The sequence below is a fragment of the Cynocephalus volans genome, chromosome 1 (genome assembly GCF_027409185.1).
Source record: "Cynocephalus volans isolate mCynVol1 chromosome 1, mCynVol1.pri, whole genome shotgun sequence".
Taxonomy (NCBI): Eukaryota; Metazoa; Chordata; class Mammalia; order Dermoptera; family Cynocephalidae; genus Cynocephalus; species Cynocephalus volans.
Genome location: NC_084460.1, coordinates 60266495 through 60292240, shown reverse-complemented (window position 1 = coordinate 60292240; position 25746 = coordinate 60266495). Strand labels below are relative to the sequence as shown.

General features: G+C 47.6%; 1 protein-coding gene and 1 long non-coding RNA gene across 4 annotated transcripts in view; one reads left to right on the top strand and one right to left on the bottom strand.

The window, feature by feature from the left end:
* Positions 1-968: 968 nt before the first annotated feature.
* On the bottom strand, positions 969-21060 carry LOC134363864 (uncharacterized). The gene is made up of 4 exons (XR_010021777.1): positions 20877-21060; positions 4050-4090; positions 2411-2484; positions 969-1070 (listed from the first exon to the last, which is right to left on the bottom strand). It is a non-coding gene; the product is annotated as an uncharacterized LOC134363864 (long non-coding RNA).
* BIN1 (bridging integrator 1) overlaps positions 18896-25746 on the top strand; it is a 58877-nt gene continuing 52026 nt past the window's right edge. Inside the window, exon 1 of one of the 3 annotated variants that reach the window (XM_063079601.1) lies at positions 18896-19205. In XM_063079601.1, coding sequence (XP_062935671.1) covers positions 19122-19205 — 84 coding nt within the window. In that variant the 5' untranslated portion in view covers positions 18896-19121. The remainder of the gene's footprint in view (positions 19206-25746) is intronic. The other 2 variants (XM_063079618.1, XM_063079610.1) reach the window with 2 other exon arrangements.

The window sequence follows — 25746 nt, the reverse complement described above, 5'->3', positions numbered from 1 at the left end:
CAAAGAAAAAAGAAACCTGAGAGGAAAAGGTCTGAGAGAGTTTGGGCTCATGGCCATTGAAGATCATGTCTTAGGTTGCAGGCCTGCTCATGTATTGATTGCCCATGGTCAGGTGTCAATTCTAAGCATTGTGTGACCCTGACCAATTTCCTTCACCCTTATGAGCCTCCATTTATCTGCAAGTGGGGACAATCATATTTATATTACAGAATTGTGTAAAGAACATAAATTTAATCTTGGCACTATGAACTCCTTGAGGTCAGGGACAATGCCTTATTCATGTCTGGATCCTCAGAGTGAAGTTCACAATAAGTGCTCAGTAAATAGCTGTTGAACTAAGTTGTTTGTGTATGTATCAACTAAGAATGCTTTTTCCTACAAGAAACAGAAAATCTCATTCATAGAGGCATAGTCATATAAGAGGATTCTGCAACTTGGGCAACTGCTTGCATGGTGTCAGTGCAGCGTCACCTGCAGGTCTCTTAGGCTCTTGCTCATCACTGCAGCATCGCAAAAGACCTGCTGTGGCTCCAGACATTTTACTGTGTTCAAGGTAGCAAGAGTGAGGAAGAGAAGGTTCCAGTTGCACATTTCCCTTTCATCAAGAAGAGCAGAAACCTTTCCCAACCCCAGAAGATTTTCACTTAAGTCCCATTTCCCAGAGCTGTGTCAAAATATTCCCTCAGTTGCAGGGGAGGCTGGTAAAGTGAATATTTAACTTTCCTAGCCTCTTTAGGGGAGGTGGCAAGGCAAAAGGGAACAGAAATCTTAGTCAGTTTAGCCAACTGCAGTCTGCCCCAGTTCCTCCTGCCTTCCTCTTTCTCATGAGACTATGAAATAGAGGTATTTTATGAGCTTATCAGGATTGTGCCTAGAATACCGGACACGAGAAGGGAAAGCCAAGAATAGAACACAGGACTTGAGGTAGGATGTTTGTTTTACTAGGTGTGGAACCATTAGCTCGTCGGTTTCCCTCTCTGGACCTTGGTTTCCAGTCTCCTTCATGAGGTGGTTGGAGAGGATGGTGTCCAAGAGCCCCTCCAGCTCTTATTCTCTAGCCTCATGAAACCCTGTGTGAAGGCCAGAGAGAAACAACAGGCTGAAAGGCAAGGAGTCAGAAAAAAAAAAGTCTGTACATGAATATGTAGGCACAGATACGGATATCTTTGTAGGCAATAGGAACTAAGATGTTGGATTGAAGCATCCCTGCACTGGGTCAACCCAGACAGAAGTGAGAAAGCTGTGGGTTATTCTGGGTTATTGTGTAGCAAGCATGGTAGGTGGGCTCAAGGATGGCTCCAGCTGCTCCAGCTGGACACAACAGCGTGTCGGAGAGAGATGGCAGCATGGGAAGGTCTTTCATTTTCTGTCATGAAAGAATGAGTCAGGGCATCTCGGATTCCTTCCTCTGCCTTTTCTTCTAGGGAGGTACCTATTTATCATTAGCCCTAATAGCACTAAGAAGAATGCCTATTCTGTATTGAACTTGTCTGTGTTCTCTGCTCCTTCTAAAACTGGACCTGTATTACCCAGAAAGTGAAAAAACAGCAGAATACACACACACACACACACACACACACACACACACACACACACACACACACACACACAGAGAGAGAGAGAGAGAGAGAGAAATGAAATTTCAACATTATCACGGAGAGAGAGAGAGAGAGAGAGAAATGAAATTTCAACATTATCACGTTACATACTATCACTGACCTTTGGGTCATTTGCAGTGAGTTGACCCAAGAAAGCCAAGTCTGGGCCTGTGGAACTATCTGTCATCTTTTGAAGGAAGAAAGGATTACTGACCCCAAGTGTGGGCTTAAACTGTATTTTAAAAATAGATGTGTTTTTTAAATTATTATTTTTTTACTTTTTGAGGATGATATAGGCTTACTATAAAGAATCGATTCATTATGGAAAAGTGTGAAAACTGAATTAGTGAATTTTTGCTGTTCCTTTTTTTTTAAATTAACTTTTTACTTGCTATTCAAGAGAGTCTATAACTGGCTTCACTATGAGATCTTTACTGGAAACTATGGTCTAAATGGTTTTGATTGTAATATTTCTTAAATATATACAAATATAAAATTAGGCATAAAATTTTTATGCTGGGCCGAGCCCGTGGTGCACTCGGTAGAGTGCTGCGCTGGGAGCGCGGCGACGCTCCCGCCGCGGGTTCGGATCCTATATAGGAATGACCGGTGCACTCACTGGCTGAGTGCCGGTCACGAAAAAACGACAAAAAAAAAAAAAAAAAATTTTATGCTGATAGCTCTTATACTACTATAAACCCAAAACAAATTTAGAAATCTTATGTAAACAACATTACAGACCAATGAAATTCAAAATAATAACCTTAACATGAGGGATGACAAAGTTTTACTGAAAATAAGTGACAGCTTACCGTATGACTGAGAGGTGTGAGGCTTACTTTTTGCTTTTGTTTTGGTCATGTCTTTGTTCAGCATGCCTATGCTTCTAAGGACAGAAGAAGTAAAAACAAGCCTTAAACCTCATTTAATAGTTTTAGTCCTTCAACTTGTAATTTTGAAACTGTTTGATGCATGTTGTTGGATAAAGTAAATGAATAAATATATTAAGTGAAACCAAGATTTTTAGTTTAAGGGAAAAGAGATACAAATATAAAATCAAAAAAGTTAAAGGAGGAAGAAAACCCTATAATATTAAAGAGTTAGAAACATCAATAATAATGTATGGTTTTCTAAATGTGGATTTTCTTTTTTTCTTTCCTGTTTAAAGATGTCCAGTATGGGGAACTTAACCCTTGACTTGGTGTTGTCAGCACCACGCTCTCCCAAGTGAGCCAGGGGCCGGCCCTAAATGTGGATTTTCTACCTTGGTCCACTGAAAGTGCCCAGGAGCAATCATGTCTCAGTAGAAGTGAGCACACTTAGCATCCAGATTTTGGGTTCTAAATACCATTTTCTACTGAAAGAAATTAGGACATTTGGAGAAAAAACGGCTGATTCCAGGGATAGAGAAAAAGTTCAAGGTGAGTATCTTACTCTGTTCAGGCTCTATAACAAACTACCACAGGATGGTGGCTTATAAACAATAGCGATTTATTTCTCACAGTTCTGGAGGCTGGGAAGTCCAAGATAAAGGCACAGGCAGATCCAGTGTCTGATGAGGACCCTCTTCCTTGTTCACAGATGGCATCTTCTCACCGTGTCCTTACATGGCAGAAGGGGGAAGGCAGCTCTCTGGGGCCTCTTCTGTAAGGGCACTAATCCCATGACCTAATCATCTCCCAAAGCTCCACCTCCAAATAACTTCACTTGGTGGTAGTGGGGGGAAGGGGGGTATTTAAGATTTGAACATATGAATTTTGAGGGAGAGACAAACATTTAATCTATAGGAGTGAGCCCGAAATGTCTTACACAAGAAAGAAAAAAGCATTTTGTATTGGTAAATTTTATGTGTCAACCTGGTTAGGTTATGGTGCCCAGTTGTTTCACCAAACACTAGTCTAGGTGTTTCTGCAAAGGTATTTTGTAGATGTGATTAACATCTATATTCAGTTGACTTTAAGTAAAGGAGATTACCCAAGATGATGTGAGTGAGCCTCATCCTATCAGTTGAAGGCCTTGAAAGTAAAAACGGGGGTTTTCTGGAGCAGAAGGCATTCTACCTGACTGTAATGTAGAAATCTTGCCTGAGTTTTCAGCCTGCTGGCCTGCCCTACATATTTCAGACTCGCCTGGCTCCTGCAATTGGGTGAAGCAATTCCTTTAAAAAAATTTCTTTTAGAAACAGAACCAAGAGGATATATATATTTATAAATTTATCTATAAATATATATATTTCTCCAGAGAACCCTAACTAATACAACTTTAAAGACTGATAGGGACATATCCAAAGGACAAGGAGATAGCTGGAAGGGACGCCCACTTGCCAAATTTGGGACAATTTGAGCATCAAAAAGAATAAGGACTGTATTGATGGAAAACATTGAATAAATAAAAACCCATGAATCCATAGCAATGTTTCAAAAGAAAGAAAGAGAAAGGGGAAAAACTCACCTCATTTGCCACCATTGATGACTATTACACAATTTCTTATTCTGAAAATAAAGAGAAAGAGTTAAGCAGTTCATATATATTTTGTATATGTACATTTATAATGTATACATAATTTTTTTACCTCATATAGGTGGCAAAGTGTTTACAACTGTTGCATTGAGGTGATGGGTATATGGAAGTTTGCTGTGTTATTTTTAGTTTTTTTTATGTTTGAAATTTTCCATTAGGAAAAATTGGAAAAAAATCTGTAAAAACCAATAAAATCAAAACAACATAAATTCAATGTGATGAAAGATATTGTCTTACTAATCATACTTTGCTGGGTGATAAGTTGGACACCAGCTGTTGCTGCTGTTTTATTTTTATTTTTACTTTTTATTTATTTATTTATTTTTGGCAGCCGGCCAGTATGGGGATCCCAACCCTTGACCCTGGTGTTATCAACACTATGTTCTAACCAACTGAGTCAACTGGCCAGCCTCCAGTGAATCCTCTTTTAGATATGTGATATCCTTTTTTTTTGTTTTTGTTTTGGCAGCTGGCCAGTACAGGAATCTGAACCCTTGACCTTGGTGTTATAACATCATGATCTAACCAACTCAGCTAACTGGCCAGCTGTGCTGTTTTAATTTTCAGGGGCAGCATGCCCCCAGAACTCGGTGTCATGGGAAGACTCAGTTCTTTAACCACTTTCGCTATCCAAACTATTGTGAAACCTTTTTATGGGGCATTATAAGTTGTTTGGCCTTCTCTTGACTTGATGCTAACATTGACATGTAAAATCTGCCCTGTTCTTTTCTTTTTACCTTGAGATACAGGAATTTACTTGGTTCCAGTATGATCCTAAACAGGAACATGAATTCCAGCTGAATGACAGAACCTAGTTATAAGGTGGTTATGAAGATGATCATGGTACCAACGCTGGTGGTTGCCTACTCTGCCTCCGTACTATCAGCACAGTGATCACAGAACTGTGACAGCTTTTATATTCATTTTCCCGAATTTCCTTGTTGCCAAGCATGGAGCATGACCCAGCTGTGGCCAACAGGATGAAGGCAAAAGTCATTCATTGGCTGGGCTTCCGGATCATCTCTGTACAAGGGACACACTTGGAAGGCATGTAGCTTTAGTCCTTTACCCTTTACCCCTCCCTTCTCCCTGCCTAATGGGGCAGGTGCAGCAGCTATCTTACAGCTGTGAGGATAAGCTTCCAACAAACTATCACTAGAGTGACTGAGTTGGAAGACAGAAGGAATCTCTGTTGTTGATGACATCTGTGAACAGTTGTATCTGCCCTAGACCTCCCATTACATGGGAAAAATAAACTCTTACGTGTTTAAGTTAGTGTTTGTTGATCTAACTTGCAAATAAAGACATTCCCAAATGATTAATTCAGAAAATACTAATGTTAAATCCTTATATTACCATATGTGGCACAGATATAGATGCAAAAATTCTTAACAAAATATTAGCAAATAGAATTAATCAATATATAAAAAGAATTATACATGGTGACCAAGTGGGGCTTATTCTAGGGATGAAAGGCTGGTTCAATATTCAAAAATCAATCTATGTAATCCATCTTATTAATAGGCTAAAGAGGAAAATATGATTATATTAATTGATCTAGAAAAAGCATTTGACAAAATTTAACACCCACTCATGATAAAAATTCTCAGAAAACTAGGAATTGAGGGGAAATTCCTCAATTTGATAAAAACATCTACAAGAAACCTACAACTAACATCATACTTAATGGTGAAAGAGTGAATGCTTTCTCCCTAACATCAAGAGCAAGCCAAGAATGTCCACTCTTACCACTGCTACTTAACACAGGACTGGAAATTCTAGCTGTGGCAATAAGTCAAGAAAAGAATACTAAAGGCATACAGATAAGAAAGGCAGAAATAAAACCATCCCTATATGCAAATGACATGATTGTCCTCATAGAAAGTCCTGATGAAAGAAGACAAAGAAGATCTAAATAAATGGAAGATGTATAACGTTCATGGGTCAGAAGACTCAACATTGAAAAGATGTCAATTCTGCCCCAATTGATATACAATGAAATTCCTATCAAAATCTCAGCAAGAAATTTTGCAGATACAGACAAGATGGGGCCTTGAAGAGGTGATTAGATTGTAGGACCATGCCATAGTGAATGGATTAATAATGGTCAGAGGCGAGGTTCCGAGGGCTTTCAAAGAAGACCACATGTGCAGTTAGTCTCTCTCTGCTCTGCCATTTTCACAATGTGATAACCTGCTGTCACTGAAGTCACCACCAAAGAAAGCCTCACCACAGGTGTTCCCTGGACTTTGGACTTCCAGCCTCTGAAACTGTAAGTAATAAATTTCATTTTCTTACAAAGTACCCAGTTCCATGTATTTTGCTATAAGCAACAGGAACAGACAAATACACCTCATATGTAAAGAGCTCTCAAGCTCATTGTGAAGAAAAGAAGCAATCCAGTCAGGCAACAGGCAAAAGACATAGACATTTCAGTGAAGAGAAGATACAGGTGGCAGATAAGCACTTGAATGGGTGTTCAGCATCATTAGCCATTAGGGAAATGCAAATTAAGACCATGATGAGATATCACTAATCACTTATTAGAACAGTTAAAATGAAAAATAGTGACACCAAATGCTGGCAAGGATGTATTAGGTCGTATGAGAGCCCTTTTTCGGCCACGCCCCATCATGGCGCTGGCTACCCTTCTCTTCCACCTTCTCCTTCCCGCTGGCGCGAATCGCACGCCAATCAGCACAGGCTCCCTGCTCCTGGCCCCTTAGCAACTGCAATCCATCCAATCCCCGAACGTCCCGTGTCCTCAACAAACCTATCAGCTCTCTTTTAACCCCATAAAAGCAGATGTGCCCGCTGCATAAAAAACCTTCTCCGGGGAGCTGCCTTGCGTTTGTGTCTCATCCTTTAACTGGTGCTAAATTTTATTCCTTTCAGAATGCAGTGAGACTGTATCTCTCATACTTTGCTGGTGGGGGTGTAAAATGGTACAGCCAGTCTGGAAAACAGTTTGGTGGTTTCTTAGAAAACTAAACATACACTTTTATGATCCAGCAATTGCGGTCCTGAGTATTTATCCCAGAGAAACAAAATCTTATGTTCACACAAAGATGTGGATACGATTGTTCATTGCAGCTTTATTTGTAGTCGTCCAAACTAAATCAACAAAAATGTTCCCCAACAGGTGAATGATCTATCCCCCCCATACCATGGAACAGATTGGATGGATCCCAGGGGCATTATCCTGAGAGAAAAAAGCCAGTCTCTGATTCCATTTATATAAAATTGTTGAAATGACAAAATCATAGAAAGGGAGAGCAGTTTAGTGGTACCCGGGTTGAAGGACGGCGGGGGGAGGGTGTGACGATGAGGGTAGCATCAGGGAGCTCCTGGGAGGCTGTACCTCAATCACGGTGGTGCTTACTAGGAATCTACACATTTGATAAAATGACAAAGGACTTCAGACATCTATCGTACCAATGTCAAATTCCTGGTTTTTACATGATACTTGTGTTATACAGGATGTCACTGTTCGGGAAAACTGGGTGAAGAGTACACAGGATCTCTCTACAATATCTTGCACCTTCCTGTGAATTTGTTATTATTTCAAACTAAAATTAAAAAACAAAAACAGCAAAATAAAGATTTCTTCAAAAAAAATATAGTAGAGAGTATGGACCTTCTTGTACGTCTCTGTGCACCTCCTCCGTGCGCCTGCCGGCCCACTGTGAGGGCAAGCTGATGCAGTCTGCGGGGTTTGCCCCGGAGGGCTGCATCTGTCATAGAAGGTGCAAGTTGTACACCCTTCCTCCCGCTCTCCTTTTCTGCTTCTCCTTCCTCATGTGCATTCACGTGTGCTGTGCATGTGATGCTGGGGGACCAGAGATGAACAAGGCGGGTGGCTCCTCCTTGGGAGAGACAGGTAAGAATAAGGTGGAATAGGTGCTGAGAGGCCTCATGACAAAGGGGCTGGCCCAGCTGGTGCACCTGGGAGGCTTCCTTGGTGGCAGGAGTCTTGAACTGGGTCTAGAAAGATGAGGTGCCACCAGCGAGGCAAAGACTGCAGGGGACAGCTTGTGCCCAGGCCTGCAGGTGAGGGTTGGCAGGCGGGGCTGGGGCTGGATGAGCCTGGAAGTGCAGGGAGAGGAGTGCACAGAGGCAGGTGGGGGCCGGGCTGGAGGGGAGGTGGGGCTTTGTACTAACCTAAAATATTTAGAATTTATTTTAAAATCTCTGGGGAGGCAGTGAAGGGCAGGATAGTGGCACGGTCAGATGGGCAATTTAGAAAAATCTCCCCTGGGCAGTGAGGAGGGCAGCTTGGAGAGGGAGGCCAGGTGCAACTGAGGGGGCAATGCAGGTGAGTGGAGAAGAGGGCTCAGGAAGGTGGTCTTCGGGGGCAGAGCCAACCCGGGTTGTGCAGACACAACGTAGCTGTAATGGTTAGCTTGTTACAGAGCACCATGGGAGCAAAGAGCCCAGCCAGGCTTCCTCCAAGAATCCTGGAATGTGGCTTCCTCCAGGCTGCCAAATTGTCCCCACCTGGACCCTGGGGCCGGGCGGGCCTCACTCTGGGCTGCCTCATAGCTCTCTCAGCAGCTGGGCCAAGAGCCTGCTCACTGACTGGGAATGCCTTGCTCCTCCAGATGGCCTGCACGAGGGCCTGCCTTTTAGAATGGGTAAGACACGGTGCTGGCTGCAGGGACCTCCCCATCCTGGGCAGATGCAGGCGCAGTTAGTGAGGCCCGCCTGGGTAGAGGTCTCACAGGAGGCAGTCGCTTTCTTCCAAAGGTGGCTATGTTTGTGCGTCTGCAGAATGTCTACCTTGTTCAGGTTTCTCGCCCACTTGTAGAAGTTTTGGCAAGAGGCAGCATTTTATGTTACTGGATATTATCTACTATGAGCAGTTCATAGAGTATTGTCAGTCTCCTTCCAGGCAATTTTTTTGTGTGTGTGTGTCCCCAGTGTCCAGACTTGCTCAGTGCTCAGTGAATGCTGACTGGGGAGATTTCACCGCAGAACTCAGTTGTAATAGCCTTTGTTTCTGCACTTAGAGACAGCCTGTGCTGGGGCCTTATTAGACTGCAATAAACTTCATCTTCAAGTTTACAGTGGGGTTTGCATAAACTAGCATATGTATCTTTGTAGATATATGCATGATAAACAGGATAGCGTGTGGAATGTCAACCAAAACTTCTTCCTCCACATTTCCTGTTACCTCTACCCTCCCTAGTTCATGAGCTCTCAGCTTTCATCGCCTCAAGGAATGGACCAGAAAACTGGCTTTTGACTTTTAAAAGCCTGGACCTGTTTATAAAGCAGCAGACTGGGGGCAATGCATGATGAATTAGCTGAGAGCAAGGCTTCCTCTTGTCTTACCAGAAAGCCATTCTTGGGGTGGGATTGCAGAGAATCAGAGAGGAAGTGAAGAGAATTTAGATGCTTCTAGGTTCCAGAGAGATGTCCTGGCCTCAGGATCCTCAATCTCCAGGGACAGGCAGAGATTGATGGAAATCCCAGCTAGGTGTGGGGGAACCTGAGAGCATCGACTTGCCCAGAGTTGCCGCTGCAGTCACGCAGAAGGTGGGAGAAACATCTGCGTGTTCTGTCTGGGCAGAGGGCCCAAGGAAGCCTAGAGAGTGGCCCACAGCCCCAACATGGAGGGAGAAAGACAACTCCTTACGTCTGTCCCTCTGCCTGAGACACCCACCAGAGGGATATAGAATGTTTCTCCCATGCCCTGGAACAGACTGTGATGCAGCTGTGTGGGTGACTCAGTTGACGCCAGACTGATGAGAGCAGAGAAGGAGCATGCCAGCATGCATGGCACAGGACCTGGCAGGGAGACCAAGGGGGGCCGCAGCTTTCTAAGACAGGGGCTGGGGCAGCAGGGGCTGCTGGTGAAATCAGGACTTGGAGGGAAAGAGTAAAGGATGTCAAGTATTTCTTGCACAGCCAGGATTGTGGGTTGAGATGCACATGTTTTCAGTCATTTTTTAATTTAAGGCAGCATTGTTGTGTTTGGGGGGCAGAATGCACCGAATTGTGCATTGTCAGATGTTTACTTAGAATGAACAAAAAGATTATTATGTTGTGGCCTCCTCTGTGAAATATAAAATGCGAGAAACATGATTTCACTGTGAGAGTGACGCTGGCCACCTGCGCTGGTGAATGTGAAGCTCTGTCTGCCCCACGCTCCTGCTCCTGGAGCTCCTGCCAGTCCGAGCCCAGCATGTCCCAGGCGCACCCGCCAGTTCCCAGGATCCAGCAATGAGGCAGGTGGGAGAAGCCAGCTTTAGAAGCCATGCAGGTCAGCAGGAAGAAAGAGAGTTAAACATGGCCAATGACTTGTAAAACCCTAATGTCACGCGCATATCTAATACAGCCAATGTCAGTAAGAGAGCCAGGAGGGAACAGGGCGGGGTATAAGTGAAAAGACAGATAGGCAGATGAATGCATTCAGATGAATGCAGCTTGCCCACTGATGAGACCCCAGCTCCAGGTAGGTCACCACCCTCCCAGTGCTGAGCACCTTTTCCGAGCTTAGGTGGACCTTGCCCATAGCCAGGTTCACAGCAGCAAAGAGCATTTGTTTGCTGAGTGTCTGCTCTTTGCCTGGCCTCAGGGAAGGAACTGGGGGTCAGAGCAAACCACACCCAGGAGCCACAGCTTGAGGCTGCAGTTGTCAAACTGAGCATCACATCTACTCAAGGGGTTGTCATTTCTCAACTAAGTATCTGAGCAGGAAGTGATTCTTCCCAAATGAGCATTGCCTCCTCCTCAAAGCAGATCATCCCCAGACAAGAAGAAACACAGCGGATGGGCCCTCATTATCTGTCAGAATTAAGAACTGGGTTCCAGAGTACCCTTCCCCCTGCTATTACAGAATGACTTTTGGAGGGGGTGCTGTGTGTGAGAGAAAGGCAAGTCCTGGATTCTGGGAGAGTAGAGAGGAGGGTCACTTGGCCCTGCCTGAGTTAGATGGGCCAGAGAGAGCTCTCTGGAGGAGGTGACGCCTGAACTGTGTCTTTAAGTGTGGGGAGGGGTTGCCAAGTAGCTGGGTGAAGAAATGAGGGAGGAAAAGTGGGTAAGTCAGATGTGCATGTGCGTGTCCTTAGGAGGGATATATTCCAACCCCCATCTGTATTGGGGGCCTGTCTGGGCAAGGCTGAGATGGATATGTTGGCTCTGGAGTTTAAGAGCTCCTCCCCATCCAGGTATTTATTTGCAGCCATGGGGATGCTCGGGGTAAAACACTCAGCTGGGCCCACTATTAGATTTCAGAAACATATAATGACCTTGGGTAGGAGAAGAGGTAGGAGAAAAAGATAAAAAGAAAAAGAAAAATGTATCATGAGGGAAGGAGTCTGGTATAAGGGGAGAGTGGCTTTGGGTAGAGTTCCAGTTGCTCCACCTTTTCACCAACATTTGGAGGTGTCAGTCTTTTTAATTTTAGCCATTTTTGTGAGTGTGTAGTGTCAGATCATTGTAGTTTCAATTTGCATTTCCCTAAAGACTAATTATTATTTTATTTTGTTTGGTGGTTGGCTGGTATGGGGATCTGAACCCTTGACCTTGGGTTCTGACTGTGCTCTGACCAACTGAGCTAACCAGCCAGGCCCCTAAGGACTAATTGAGTTGAGCTTCTTCTCATGTGTTTATTGTTATTTGTACATCTTCTTTGGTGAAGGTCTCTTCACATGATTTGCTTTTTTTTTTTTTGAATGGATTGTTTGCCTTCTTATTGTTGAATTACATCAATTCTTTATATATTCTGAATACAAGTCCTTTGTTAGATATACGTATCATAGTTTTATCTGAATGAATTAATTCATTTCAATAATAGTATCTTTGGGCGAGTAGGCTTTTAAAATTGTGAAGTCACATTTATCAAAAAAAATTTTTTTTTTTCCTGACCGGTAATGGGATTGCAACCCTTGGCACGGTGTTGTCTGCACCAAGCTCAGCCAGTGAGCCAACCAGCCATCCCTATATAGGATCCGAACCCATGGCCTCGGTGCTACCAGTGCTGCACTCTCCCGAGTGAGCCACGGGGCCGGCCCACATTTATCAAGTTTTAATAGTAGCTTAATATTCAAAGTATTCAAAATAAACCAGAACTTAGAAATGAGCTTATTTAACCAACCCATGCTTGGATATTTAGGTTGCTTCCAACTTTTCACTGTTTATTTGTTGTGAGAAACATCATTGTACCTATAACTATGTCCTAAGGACAGAGTCTCAGATGCATCTCAGGATGCAAATGTTTATAAGGCTTTTATTATATACCCTGAAACTGCACTCCTGAAGGCTACCTAGTAATTTGTAAATGAAGCCCAGTTTCAAGGCATTGGCCAGTCTTCCTAGTGGTCCTATAGCTTGTTAGTTTGTTTATAGATAAATAAAACCTTAGAAATGCTTAAAAATGTACATGTACAATTTTGTCTCTGCACTTTGTTTAGCCAGCCATTTTTTTCCATAGATAATACAAAGATAAGTAAAGTCAGCTCTCTGTATCTGCAGATTCAACCAACCATGGATCAAAAATATTCGGAAAAAACAACAATAAATAACAATTCAACAATCAAAAATAATACAAATAAAAAATACAGTGTAACAGCTATTTACACAGCATTTGCATAGTATTAGGCATTATGGGTAATGTAGAGATGATTATTTAAAATATATGGAGGATGTAGTATTTGCAAATACTATACTATTTTATATCTGGGACATGAGCATCCACAAATTTTGGTATCCTTGGGTGGTCCTGGAACCAATCCCCCATGGATACCGATGGACGACCGTACTGTACAGTAAATTTCCAGTGAGCATTTCCAAAGCTTGGAATGTTCCTTCTATAGGGACTAAGCAGTGATTTATTGAAGGAGTGCTGGGCAAAGGGCTATTTGCTTTTCTGCACCTTTATTTACCCATTTGAGAACTGGCAAAGGTCAGCCTGCTTTGTCTCACCAGCAGTAAGGGCCACGTACCTGATTAACTAAGAGACTGGATTCACAATAACAACTACCATTTACCAAGGCCTATCATCCCTGAGCCAGGACTGCCTATGTTACCTCTCATTCTCAACAACAGCCTTACCTGGTGGGTATCATTGCTCCATTTAAAAGGAGCAGGCAGTGATTCTTGATCTACTCCCTTTTAGCCACACCATAGACCTGTGTAGACCACACAGAGGTCAACAAAGGTTTAAGGACATGGAAGAGAAACATAGGTGAGCTGATAATCTTGAAAAATGTTTTGCTCTTGGAGACTTCGTTTGCTGATGGTAAAAGGAAGTAACTGGTTTACTTATTGCTAAAAGCCTTGTTAATATCTTGGAGGTAGTTGGTAGCCCAGTAACTGGCCCCTCCACAGGCCTCTCCTGCAGGGCCTGGCTACACTGGACTTAAACATCTGGGTCAGGTGATTTGGAAGCCCTGGCAAAGGTCCTTTCAGAGGATTCTCTGGGGGATTGCCCTCCCACTTTTGCAAGGATTGCCTCAAGAAAAGCTGGACAGAAGTGGAACACGATAGACAGGCCTGGGGTAGATGGAAAGACCTGGGGAGAGATGGACAGCTGTCCAGTACCAGCCAGAGCACAGACTGTGAACTGCATGTCTTTAGCCTCTTTTCCCCACTTTCTTCTTAAGTCTGACCCCTTGCTGGGTCCTTACACATCCCTATTTGCCCATAACAGTCCAATTACCCCGGTGTAATTATTTTTTTCCCCTTTCACTCAACTGTCCCAGTTTGGACACTCCATATTAATGCAGATGCACCAGGTTCAGGTATTCAGGAAAGACTAGCTTGAAGATACCTGTAGCATTAGGGATGCAGTAGTATTGCCTCTTAGAAGGATGTTATTATGATAACAGTATATTAGTCATGACTCTTGATCACAAGTGACCTTGAATTGGCTTTAGCAAGAAAAAAATGTGTTGGTTCATGTAGCTGGATAGTTGGAGACGAGAGTGGGCAGGATGCAGGCATGACTGAGACCCAGTTCTCAAGCAAAATCATTAATTCTGTCTCTCTGTCTCTGTTTCTCTGTCCCCATCTCTCCATCTCTCCACTTTTGTTGACCTCCACTTCTAGCAGATATTTCACATGGTGGGCAAGCTGGCCTCTGGTGGATGTAGACTTACATCCTCCCAACTTAGCAAATCTAGTGGAAAGAGAAACTGCTGGTTCCTACAAGCATAGGTCAGCCCAGGCAAGGCTCTTATTGGGTCTGCTTGGGTCATGTGCTCATCCCTGAACCTGGGGTGTGTGCACATCAGGGCACAAGGGACAAGGTTTTATTAAACTATACCCACCAAGGAAGGAGTTCCGAAAGAATGAAGCTTAGGGGCGGTGCTCTTTCCTCTCTAAGGGAAAGGAGGACTGCCCTTTACTTGCCTGTGTTCTTCATGGTTTAAAAAAGTTATTTCCCAAACAACAATGAGATACCACTACACATCTATCAGACTGGCCAAAATCCAGAACACTGACAACATCAAATGCTGGCAAGGATGTGGATGGAGTCACAGGAACTCCCATTCACTGCTAATGGGAATGCAAAATAGTTCAGCCACTTTGGAAGATAGTTTTGCAGTTCCTTACAAAACAAAACACACTCTTAACAAATGATCCAGCAATCGTGCTCCTTGGTATTTACCCAAAGGAGATGAATACTTATGTCCACACAAAAACCTACACACATATGGTTAGAGCAGCTTTATTTGTAATTGCCCAAACCTGGAAGCAACCAAGATGTCCTCCAGCAGGTGAATGGATAAGTAAACTGTGGTATATCCAGACAATTAAATTTTATTCAGTACTATCAGGAAATGAACTATCAAACCACGAAAAGACATGGAGGGAACTTAAATGACTATTGCTAAGAAGCCTGTCTGAAAAGTCTACTTACTGTACGATTTCAATTATATGACATTCTGGAAAAGGCAGAACTATGGAGACAGTAAAAAGATCAGTGGTTGCCAGGGGTTGGGGTGTAGGGAGGGCTGAACAGGCAGAGCACAGAGTTTAGGGCAGTGAAACGACTCTGTATGATTCTATAATAGTGGATACATGTCATTTTACATGTGTTTGAACCCACAGAATGCCCAACACCGAGAATGAATGTTAGTGTAAACTGTGGACTCTGGGGGTAATGGTGTGCCGATGCAGGTTCATCAACTGTAGCCAGCACACCACTCTGGTGGGGGATGCTGATAGTGGGGGAGGCTGTGGGTGTGTGGGGGCAGGAGGTATATGGGAAATCTCTGTACCTTCCGCTCAAGTTTGCTGTGAACCTAAACTGCTCTAAAATATAAAGTTGATTAAAACCATACAAGTAAACAAACAAGCAAGGGAGCGAATGAACATCTTTCCCACCCCTTGGCAGTGCAGAAGCAGGCGGCACCCTCGCACCGCTTTGTGCTTTCTCTTTCTATTCTGCCACACTGCGGTTTCCCAACTATTGTCCGGGAGACAGTTTCCTCATTTCAACTTGTATTTTTAACAGTATTTCTTTCTGATGACAAAAATAGTATATGTACAAAATTTGGAAAATAAAAAAGGAAGAAGCAGGAAAAAAAAACCAAAAAAAAAACAAAAAAATAAACCCCACCCCGAATTGCCCCACCCAGAGACATCAATCCGATTTTGGATAGCAGCTGGCATGACACAGTTAATACAATTTAATATCCTGCGTTCATCTATTAACATCACATCTCCCCATCACAAAAGACTTCACGAGCATGATTGTTTTGGTAAACATTTCATGTATGGCCATACCATAGTTTAGTTAACCATTCAGCATTCAGCTGGTTATATTTAGGATGTTTTCTGTTTTGCACTATTATAAATAATGTGATGAACATCTGTGTGTTTGAAGCTTTGCTAAAATTTTGAATTTTTTCCTAGACTTTGGATTATAGGGTTGACGAATATGGACGTTCTGGTGATTCTTATTCTATTGAAAGAGTGCTTTCCAGAAATTTTATATCCATTTATACTCTCAGAAGCAGTATGTGAGAGTTTCTGTCTCTCTGGTTTTATTAAGTAACATAATTTAAAAAACAATTTGTTGATTTGAGGAAAGTGGGAACAAGGATGGTATCTCACTGATTTAATGAACATTTCTTTTTTTCTGGTAAGACTGAACTTTTAAAACTTATTTATTGATTATTTGAGTATCCAATTTTGTGACTTGTCCACTTGTGCCACTTGCCCATTTATATTTTGTGATCTTAATGTTTTTCTTACGAATTTATAAGAGTTTTATTTTCAAAAATACTTTTTCCAGTTTCTTACAGTTTAATTTTTTATGTCAAACTTATTTTCAAAGTGGAAATAGCTTCTGCCCCCCTGATAATTAAAATGATGGGCTATTATGGTTTTTAAAAAAATCACATATTATGGATATTATAAAGAAGAAAGTAAAAACTTCCTACATTCTACCGCTTGAACTTGTACTAACATTTTTAGAGTATTTCTTTACAAACTTTTATCCTACCAATGTATTGATGCTATTTTTCGAGGCTCAAAAATTTTAATTTTTATGTACCTCAAAATTAGCGCTTTAAAATTTCAATATATCCTCCAATACTTTCGTGTTTAGAAAAGTCTTTCCAATCTAGACACTGGATAAAGAATCACCTTCTTTAAAAACAGAGCTGTGGCTCTTTTTATGAAGGCAATATGACATATTACTGAATATTTAGGAAATTAAGGGGAAAAAAAATCAGCCATAATGCCTTGACCCTAACACATCTACTTCTTTTATGCATTGTTCTTTGGAGACTTTGATGATGAGCATTTAATTTAGTTTTATGTGGTTGCAATGATAGTGCGTGTACAATTTCCACTCTTCTCCTCTTCACGCATAATTATGCCATACGCATTATTTTCGTATTGCTATAATTTCCATAATGGTCATTTTAATTGATTCCCTAAGGGCCCCTCCTGTGGCTGGGCTGTCAAAGTGACCCTATTCCACTGATGAACATTTCGGTTGCTTCCAATCTTCCTGTAAAGTGATATTTGGAAGCACCAAAGTCCAGTGAAGTAGAATCTCTCTGTACCCTGGGGGCTGACTGTAATATGATTTGACTTCTGCTCATTTCTGCCTTTCCTCAGAGGAGTGTTGGAAGAAATCACTTTTAGAGAATGATTAGAAGAACAAACATGAGATTAGGAGGGAAGAGACTGTGAGGTGAAAGCATGTTGAACTTCTAGGAGAAAGCTGCATTAGAAACCCAGGCTGTTTAGGTTTTGTTTTTGTGACTCACAAATCGGGCATGAATTTATGATAGTTGTGATGAATGCTTACCATTCAAGCAGTGGTTGGTGCTTTCTAGGGCTTTCGTGCAGGAAGGGCTGGGTCTGGATCTCTGCTCGTCATTGACTATCTGTGTGACCTTTAGCAATGAGGCACTGCTGAGCCTCCATGTGTCCTTCTGCAGAATAGGAATATTAATAGGCCAGCAGGGAGGACTAATTAAGATCCTGGCCCACAGGCGGTGCTGGGCAATAATAGGAGAACCAGGAGTAGCCAGATAAAATGCAGGAGGGCCTTCCAGGGAAGAGAGAACCACCCATGTGAACCCAGGCTGAACCTTTCCTTCCTGGGCTCAGTTTCTCCATTTGTACAAGGGGCTTGGTGTGTGATCTGCAAGAGCCCTTCCTGTTCCTCCAGGAAACCTCCCAGAGGCTCCTGTCCTCTGCCAGTTCTGCTCCTCAGACTGCTGTGTGGGCCCCACATGCCCCAGCCCTGGCCCCTGTCCATGCAATGGGCACATCGAAGCCAGCAGGACTCATCTCTCTGTTCAACTCAGTCCACAGTTCCTGAGAAACTTCCAGGGCCAGACCCTGACTTCCAGGCCAGAAAACTGCTGTAGCATCCTTCATAGCCCTTGACAGGTTTTGGGGGTAGGTAGGGGGTGGATATCAGCAATAGATATTTATTAATTTAGAATAAGTGTAATTGGTCTGTTGGCAAAGCCGCCTAATAATACCTTATTTTCTCCACGAATAATGATCATTAATCATTTTCCTTCTTGCAGGAATAGGAGACAACGTAGAGGATAGTGGTGGAGAGCCTGGAATGTAGAGACAGAGATCTAGTTCCAGGCCTCTTGATGCCTCATTTGTAAAATGGAAATAATAATAGCACCTACCTCATAGGGCTGTAGTGGAGACTGAGTGACATAATGTCTGTCAAGTCACTTAGCACAGTGCCAGGCACACAGTAAGAGCTCAGTAATGTTAGGTTGTTCTTATAATAATTATTGGGAAACTGGAAGACCGCGCGCCTAGTTGGCAGGCGATTAGGCGCTGGGGGCAGAGATGTGGAGATGTCCCTGCGGCGCCCAGAGAACCGCGGTGCGGAGACAGACCCAGAGGAGGCGGATGCTAGGCGCGGGTTGGGAGGTGAGCCCAGGGATAGAGATCGGGCTCCCACCGCGCTCTCCCAGCAGCGCGGCTTCTCTGTTCGGGCTGCGCACCAATCGCTACACTTAATCTTTGATTTTCGAAAGCACGCCTCTTCTCCACCTGGTCTCCTTCCCTGGGTTGCAGGAGGTGACTGCTTGGGAGGAGGACCGAGGCGCCTGGCCCCTGGCGGCGCTGTACCCAGGACTGTCGTATTAGTCCCCGCCCCGGGGCGGTGTCTCCGGAGCGTCCGGGGAGTCCAGCTCACCGCAGCCTGGAGCGCCCGCGCGCGCCGCTCCCTCCTCGCAGGCGGCGCGGTTCCGGCGCTCGGAGTGGCCCTTTAAAAGGCAGTGTCTTGTCCGGAGGGGGCGGGCGGGGGATGCTGACCGCCGCGGAGGCCCGGCCCCTCCTCTCTTCCCCCTCCCTGGGTCCGTCCCTCTCCCGGTCCCGCATCGCTCGCCCGCTTGCCGGGCGCACGCTCCGCCTCCGTCAGTCGGCCCAGCTGTCTAGTGCTCGGCGTGGAGCGGCGCCGGGGCCGGACGCGCGGCCGGGGCTGGGGGCTGGGAGCTCGGCGCGCACGGCCTCCGTGCGCGAGATCGGCGCCCGCCACCGGGCGAGGCCTGCGCCGGGATGGCGGAGATGGGAAGCAAGGGGGTGACGGCGGGGAAGATCGCCAGCAACGTGCAGAAGAAGCTCACCCGCGCGCAGGAGAAGGTGAGCGAGCCGGAGCTGCGGCCGCCGCGCTGTCCCTACCACCTGTCCTCCCATGCCCCCGCCTCCGGGGCCAGTCCCCGCTCGGAGTCGGGCGCTGTCACCTCCGGACGACAGCTTTCTAGGGGCCTCCTGGAGTCCCCAGGCTGTGTCCCCCGCGGCGTTCTGAGCGCCTTCTTCGGTTCGCGTCCTCTGTCTCCCCACCCCCGGCCAGGGCAGGGGAGGGCTCAGCTGTCCCCTCAGTCCCCTCCTCCGCCGCTTTGTACCTTCTCGGCTCATGTGCAGAGAAGTGGCGGCTCTCGCTCGGGGCTTTTCTCGGGGCCATGGTCCAGGCTAACCCTGCCCTGGAGGCCGAGAGCCGGGAGAGGCGAGGTGGCGACCCCCAGCTCTCCAGGCTCACGCAGGCAACCCGGGTGTGGCGACCCTGGGGGCGGGAGGGAGCCTGTCCCTCCGCCTCGGGGGCCACTGTATCCCGGTACTTCCGAGGCTGCTTCCTGGCCCGCGGGTGCGGGAGCCCGGCGCCCGCGGTTCCCTCCTTTCCACTGCCTCTCCACCTTCGTCCACTGCCGGCCGAAGGTGGGATCGGGTTTCCTTTCCCAAGAGGTGCCTGCGGACTGGGAGCTCGGCCGGGCCCCGCCGGGAAAAGGGCTGCGCACCCTGGAGGAGAAGCCCTCGCCAGAGTAGGGGCTTCGCGCTTCCGGCGGCCGGGAGGGGCTGGCGGCGCTGGCTTAGGGAGCCCACTGCCGGCCGGGGTGGGAGCCGGCCCGGAGGAGGGGCGTGTAGGGCTCCGCAGGAAACCCGACCCCTGCTCGCCGAGGGCGACACCCGGCTGGCGTGGGGGTGGAGCAGGGGCTTCCCGGGGCACCCCGACTGCAGGAAATGCAGGGATTCGGGGGCAGGGGTCTGCGCCCTATTAGCTTCCTATCCCAAGCCTCCTCTAGTTTATTGAATTGGATCACGCCAGCTGCTGACGCCACTTCCCCTGCCGACCCCGAATCACAAATCTGAGATTGCAGAATCTGTGTTTCTGCAAGGGTGGTCCCCCAGTGCCCCGCGGCGAAGCCCGCCCCCTCTCCCGCCCATCGCAGCCGGGTGTGGACCCGGGGACAGGCCGGCCTTTCCCTGCCAGGCTCTGTGGCTGTTTATAAACAATGACTTTTGCAGCTGAGACCCGCGGACTCCCTAAGGATGCCACCACGTGATGGCGGGGGGGGGGGTAAGATCTCCTCCTGCGCCTCCCTCAGTGTCCTCCTGCTCATCCTTGTGCTTGCTGGCTAAGGAGGTGGGTGGGTGTGCGTGGAGGGAAGGGCCCTCAGCCAAGCTGCAGATATGGCCAGACCCAGCTTCCCCAACCCCCACGGCAGGGGAGGAGGAGGAGAGATTAGAACCGAATAGCTGGCTGGGGGCTGGGAAGACTTCAGTCACCCAGGTTGGGGGGCCGGCAGTGCAGATACAGCTACTCTTGCTTTCTCCCCACCCCCATGGCGGAGTAATCCAACTGGGTGCCTGGAGAAGGCCGCCCTGGGCCTGAGCCTGCTTTCTGCTTCTGAGTGGGGAGAGAGATGAACGGGAGTTCTAGGTGAGCTGAGACAAGCTCCCCACCCCCACTCCACTAAAGTCCAACTCCTCCCAGGCTCCCCGTTACTCTTGGTGTGTCTCCTTTGCCCTGGTTACCTTTTCTCTGCAGCAGCATCTTCGCCATATAGGGGCAGTAGGTGTGGGCTGTGTCCCCTCCATGTAAGTGGTGATGGGTCACTGATCTCTCCCTCTTCAGCCCCTGTTCTGTAGCCATGGACAGTTGGCTGACAGCTGGTCAACCATGGGTGCTGGCCTTGGTCAGCTGCTGGACCTGTCTGAGCCTGGGCTTCATGGAACTGGAGTTGCTTAGTGCTACAGCTGCTCTCTGCCTGATGGGCACTAGATATGGACCCTCCCTCCATCAGAAGCCAAGGCAGCATGACAGGCATCCTGGCTAAGTCTTTGAAAGCGGCCTTCCTTCCATCCCCTCTCTTCTTGGCCCAGCTACAGGCCTTGCTCCCAGGAAGGACGCCCCATGCCTCAACCTACTCCCACCTCTTTTATTTCCCTTCCTGCGACTCAGATTCTGTGCCCCAACCTGGGTGCCGCTATCTGGGATGCTCCTCAGCATCTTCTAGTGAAAGTCAGTACCATGTCTAACCCATTAGGACCTGAATCCTAATGTCTTACAAGCAGCCCTGCCACTGTACCACCTTGCCTCTGTCAAATCAATGAATAAATAACAAGGCATTTCCAATTTCCCTGTTGCCATAGGAGGGCGTTGCCTGACCAAGCACAGCAGGAGCTATGGTGTAAGGCCTAGAGAGTATTCTCATAGGAAGAGGGGCTCCCATCTTTCATCCTTTCCTCTTCTCCCTCGATCTTCCTATATCTCCTCTCAGTCCAGACATCCTTCAAGACTCAGACTGTGGCAGCGTGGTTAAGGGCAGTCTGCCCACTGGTGCTGTGGGGGTCTGTAGGGGTCACCGAGCCAGCTCTCCTCTGTTCCTTCATGGAATCCTGGGCTCTTGTTACTCAGGGACCCACTGCCTCCACCACTGCCTGGGTGCTCCCTGAGGGCATGGCAGACCCATGTGTGTGCACCTCAGGTGTTCACCTGGCCCCAGGAGGTGCTCAGTGAATGTTTACGAGTAAACAAGGGCATTTGGGGCCTCGGCTTGGGAGCCCTGATGCAGGCCTGTGGGTGGGTTGATTTGTGCTACTCTGCCTTCCCTCGGTCATCAAATCCTGCCTGGTCTGAGCCCCCGGATGCTGTCTCAGGCAGGGTGCCTGTGGCTCAGGACTGCGTGGGGCTTATTCTTGTAAGGCCCCGTAGCCCATGGCCCTGGTGTGAGGAGGGCATGAGAATAAATAGGAAGGGTCACTGGCATGGCACCACCGCGGCTCATCCCCAGCCGCCCCCAGTGTGCCAGGGGTGCAGAGTGTGTGCCTGGGGCTCAGGCCTGGGGCATCGTGAGGTCATCTTCCCATTGCGTTTGGCTTGTTGGACCCTCTATAAATGATTGTGTCCATTTTTGGGCCTCATAAGGGTGGCTGGGCAAAGCCAATTTTGGGTGGAGCTTGGGTCAGATGACAGAGGATTAGAGGTTGGCAGGCTGGGCTCCCAGGGGGATGGGGTGGCTGGGGAGAAGGACAGCTGGGGTGGGGGTTGGAGTCTGGCCTGCTGGCCCCTGAAGGTCCACTGCGCAGGAGTCCTCATGGAGCAGGCGTGAGGGAGGCCGGGCCGGGGGTGAGCACAGGAAGAAGGCCCTGGCAGGGGTGGGAGTGTGCGCCCTGTCCGTCTCTACCAGCCAGCCCTGAGCATGCTGGGAGGGGTGCAGGTGGGACAGTGGGGAGGGGGGCGGGCCTGGGGCTGTCAGTGAACAGTGCAGCCAAGCAGGTGCTCACTAAAGGAAGGTGTCATGGCACTTATTTATAGGACCTGACACATGGCCATGAATCACTCTGTGCTTCTCTGCATGGTCAAGGTCTCCTCATGCGGTACCCATGCTAGCCTTCTCAGTAGGAGCCAGGCCTGTGCACCAAGCCTAATCCTTGCATCAGCCTTAAGAGTAGCTGTGCCACACCCAAGAGTGGGTGTACGTGGCCCCTTTAACAGAAGGGGCAACTGGAGCGCAGGCAGGCCTGACCACTGCCCGGGTCACACAGGCCCTCTGCGATGGAGCTGGGAGCCCCCCAGAGGCCCCAGGCTTCCACTACCTTGGCCACGGATTTTACACCTGCCCTTCCCAGGCCCAGTCCACATCTGCTGTCCTCCACCCATATTCCCCGTCTGTCTCTCCATCCTGTTGTCCAACTCTGTCCTTGAGTGCCTGAGGCTCTTCCCTCGTTCCCCTCCTGACTGTCATGTTGTCATGTCCTCCGTCTCCCTCTGTATCTCTGAGCTCTGGGCCTCTTCCCTCTAAGCTTGCATTGGCTTTTCCTGTACCTCTTCAGGCTCAGATCAGCTTCTCTCTGAGCCTGAGCTATTTATGTAGATGGTTCATATCGCCTGCTGGTGGAGGGCTCCTGAGCTGGGTATCCTCTCTGGGTGGGCAGGGTGTGCGTGGGGGCTTTGTGGGCATTTGCCTAAGGCATGTGGTCAAGGTTGGAAGCATGGCCTCCAGGCTTCCCGGAGCCCCCTTGGGCCCTGGGTGGTCTCAGTACAGTCTGCTGTCTCACAGCAGGGCTTAAGCCAGGCAAAGGCTGTTTTGTCCAGGGGCCAGAGGAGGAGGAGCTTGCCAGGCTGCTTGGGTCATGGAGAAGGAAAAGGTGTTCCAGGAGGCACAGGATGGGCCAAGGTGCAGAGGTGAGAGTAAGGACACTGAAGAGAAGGGGCAGGTGGGTTGGAGTGGTCAGGGGCAGCTTGTAGGTAGATTCAGCTAAGTTTTATCAAGTCTTGAATGCCGGGGAAATCCATGTGTCCCAGGGATTCTCAGAGAAGTCAAAGCTTGAATTCTTCTCCCACCTTCTTCATAGACCATCACAGCCCCATCAGGGCTCCTTTCTCAGCCTCGCTCTCTGGCATCTGACCAGGCTCTTGCCCTGGGATGAGGTGGTCTCGGCCCAGCTTGTCCCTTACAAGCTGTGTGACTGGGACAAAGTGAGGAGAATGCTTCTATCTCTTCTTTCTTTTTCCATGAAGTTCTTAGAATCCCTGAGTCTGCGTTAGGCCTTTGGTTCTGCAGATCATGGAGGATGGCAGAGAGTTGCGTGGGTTCTGGGTTCCCCTGACTGGCTGTGGGACTTTGGGCAAGTTGCAGGACCTTCTCAAGGTGATATCTTCACATATAAAATGGCGAAACATCATGATAATGATGTTTCCTCTTCACATGTGCGCTGTGGGAAGTAAAGCCTTGGACAGGTGCCCAGCACATAGCAAGTGCTCATTAAGTGTCAGCTCTGCAGCAGGCTGACACATTGAGCCCATCCTGGGAGCCCCTCCCTTTCCACATGTTCCTCTTCCAGCCGGGTCCCTGGGAGTGTCCATTACAGGCCTCTGTAGACAGCTAATCCCTGCTGAGCCCTTAGCTGATCAGGGCTTACGATGTTGTCACAGTCCTAGGGCGGGTTGTGTGTGTGTGTGTGTGTGTGTATGTGTGTACATGGGCAGCCTATGGTGAGTAGAATCAGACAGTTTTGGGGTGGATCTTTTTTTTTTTTTGGTGGCTGGTGGGTACAGGGATCGAACCCTGGACCTTGGTGTTACCAGCACCGTGCTCTAACCAGCCGAGCTAACCAGCCAGCCCTGGGGCGAGTCTTGACTGCTACAAATGAACTCTGTGACCCTGAGTACATATTCTCCCATCTCCAGGTTTCACTTTTCACCATCGGTAAAGTGACAATGGGATTTGCTTATTCATTAATTTACTCACACAGCAAATATTGTGCTCCCACTGTGTGCTTGGCACTGTTCCAGGGAGTGGGATATAGGGGTGAGTAAAACCAAGCCCCTGCCCTCATGGAGCTGACATTCCAGCTGGAGACACAGTAGAGAAACAACTGTGGTGGCAGGTAAAACAGGAGGTAGCCTTTGGATTTTCCTCAATGGAAATCAGCTGATTCGTTCAGCATGTCCCGAGCTTGTCCTGCATGCGAGGCCTGTGCAGCTGCTGGGGATTCCAACGTGAATGTGAACGTGGGTGCTCAGGCAGCGGGAGGACTGGGTGGGGAGAGGCAGATCGGCAGCTTCTGGTCTGCAGGTGAGGACGAGGCACCTATGGGAGGAGGACTTCCCATCAGATGCCACCCTCGAGTGTGGTGTTTTTCTGAAGCTGCCTCTTTGGCAAGTCATTGGGATTAAAAGTGCAAAGAAAAGGACACGAACCCTGAAACCACTGATGGACGGCAGGCCCAGGCAGATGGGCGGCTTCGGTAGGGGGTTTGTGTAGGGACAGGGGGCAGGGGCTCCTGCCCAGAGGATAGGATGGAGGAGGAAGGAGGGGCTGCAAAAAGAGGAAGATGGAGGTCCAAAGATGGGCCAGAGCAGGGAGGGCTACTTGTGAGATTTTCCCACCTAGCAGCAACTTGGTGTAGTGGAAACCTCGAGCTGGGTTTGAGTGTCTCTCCACGCTTTCCTACCCTTGGGCAAGTCACTCTGACCTCTCTGAGCCTCAGTTTCCTCATCTGAAGGAGGGGTCATGATACCTGCCATGGAGTATTGTGAAGATTAAATGGAGACATGCAGGAGAGGCTGCTAGCCCTGTGCAGGGCTAAGGGTCTGCTTCCTGAAGTTCACTCGTAGGATTTAGCCTATTGCTCTTCTTGTGCCATGGAAGGCACCAGGGTCCTGGGCTCCCTCCAGAGGCTGCCACCTCCTAAAGAGGCCACAGGGTTGTGGACATGCCAAGTGCTGATAGGGTTCCGGGCTAGGAAACTGGGAAGAGAAAGGCAGCTCTTCCTGCCGAGGGGAGCCTTTGTCAAATATTAACTTAGTAGTAACAGGCGTGGTTTACCATGTACCTGCCACGTGCCATTGTCACTGCAAATGGGTGAGCGCCTTATGACTCCCATCCAGCAAAGGAAG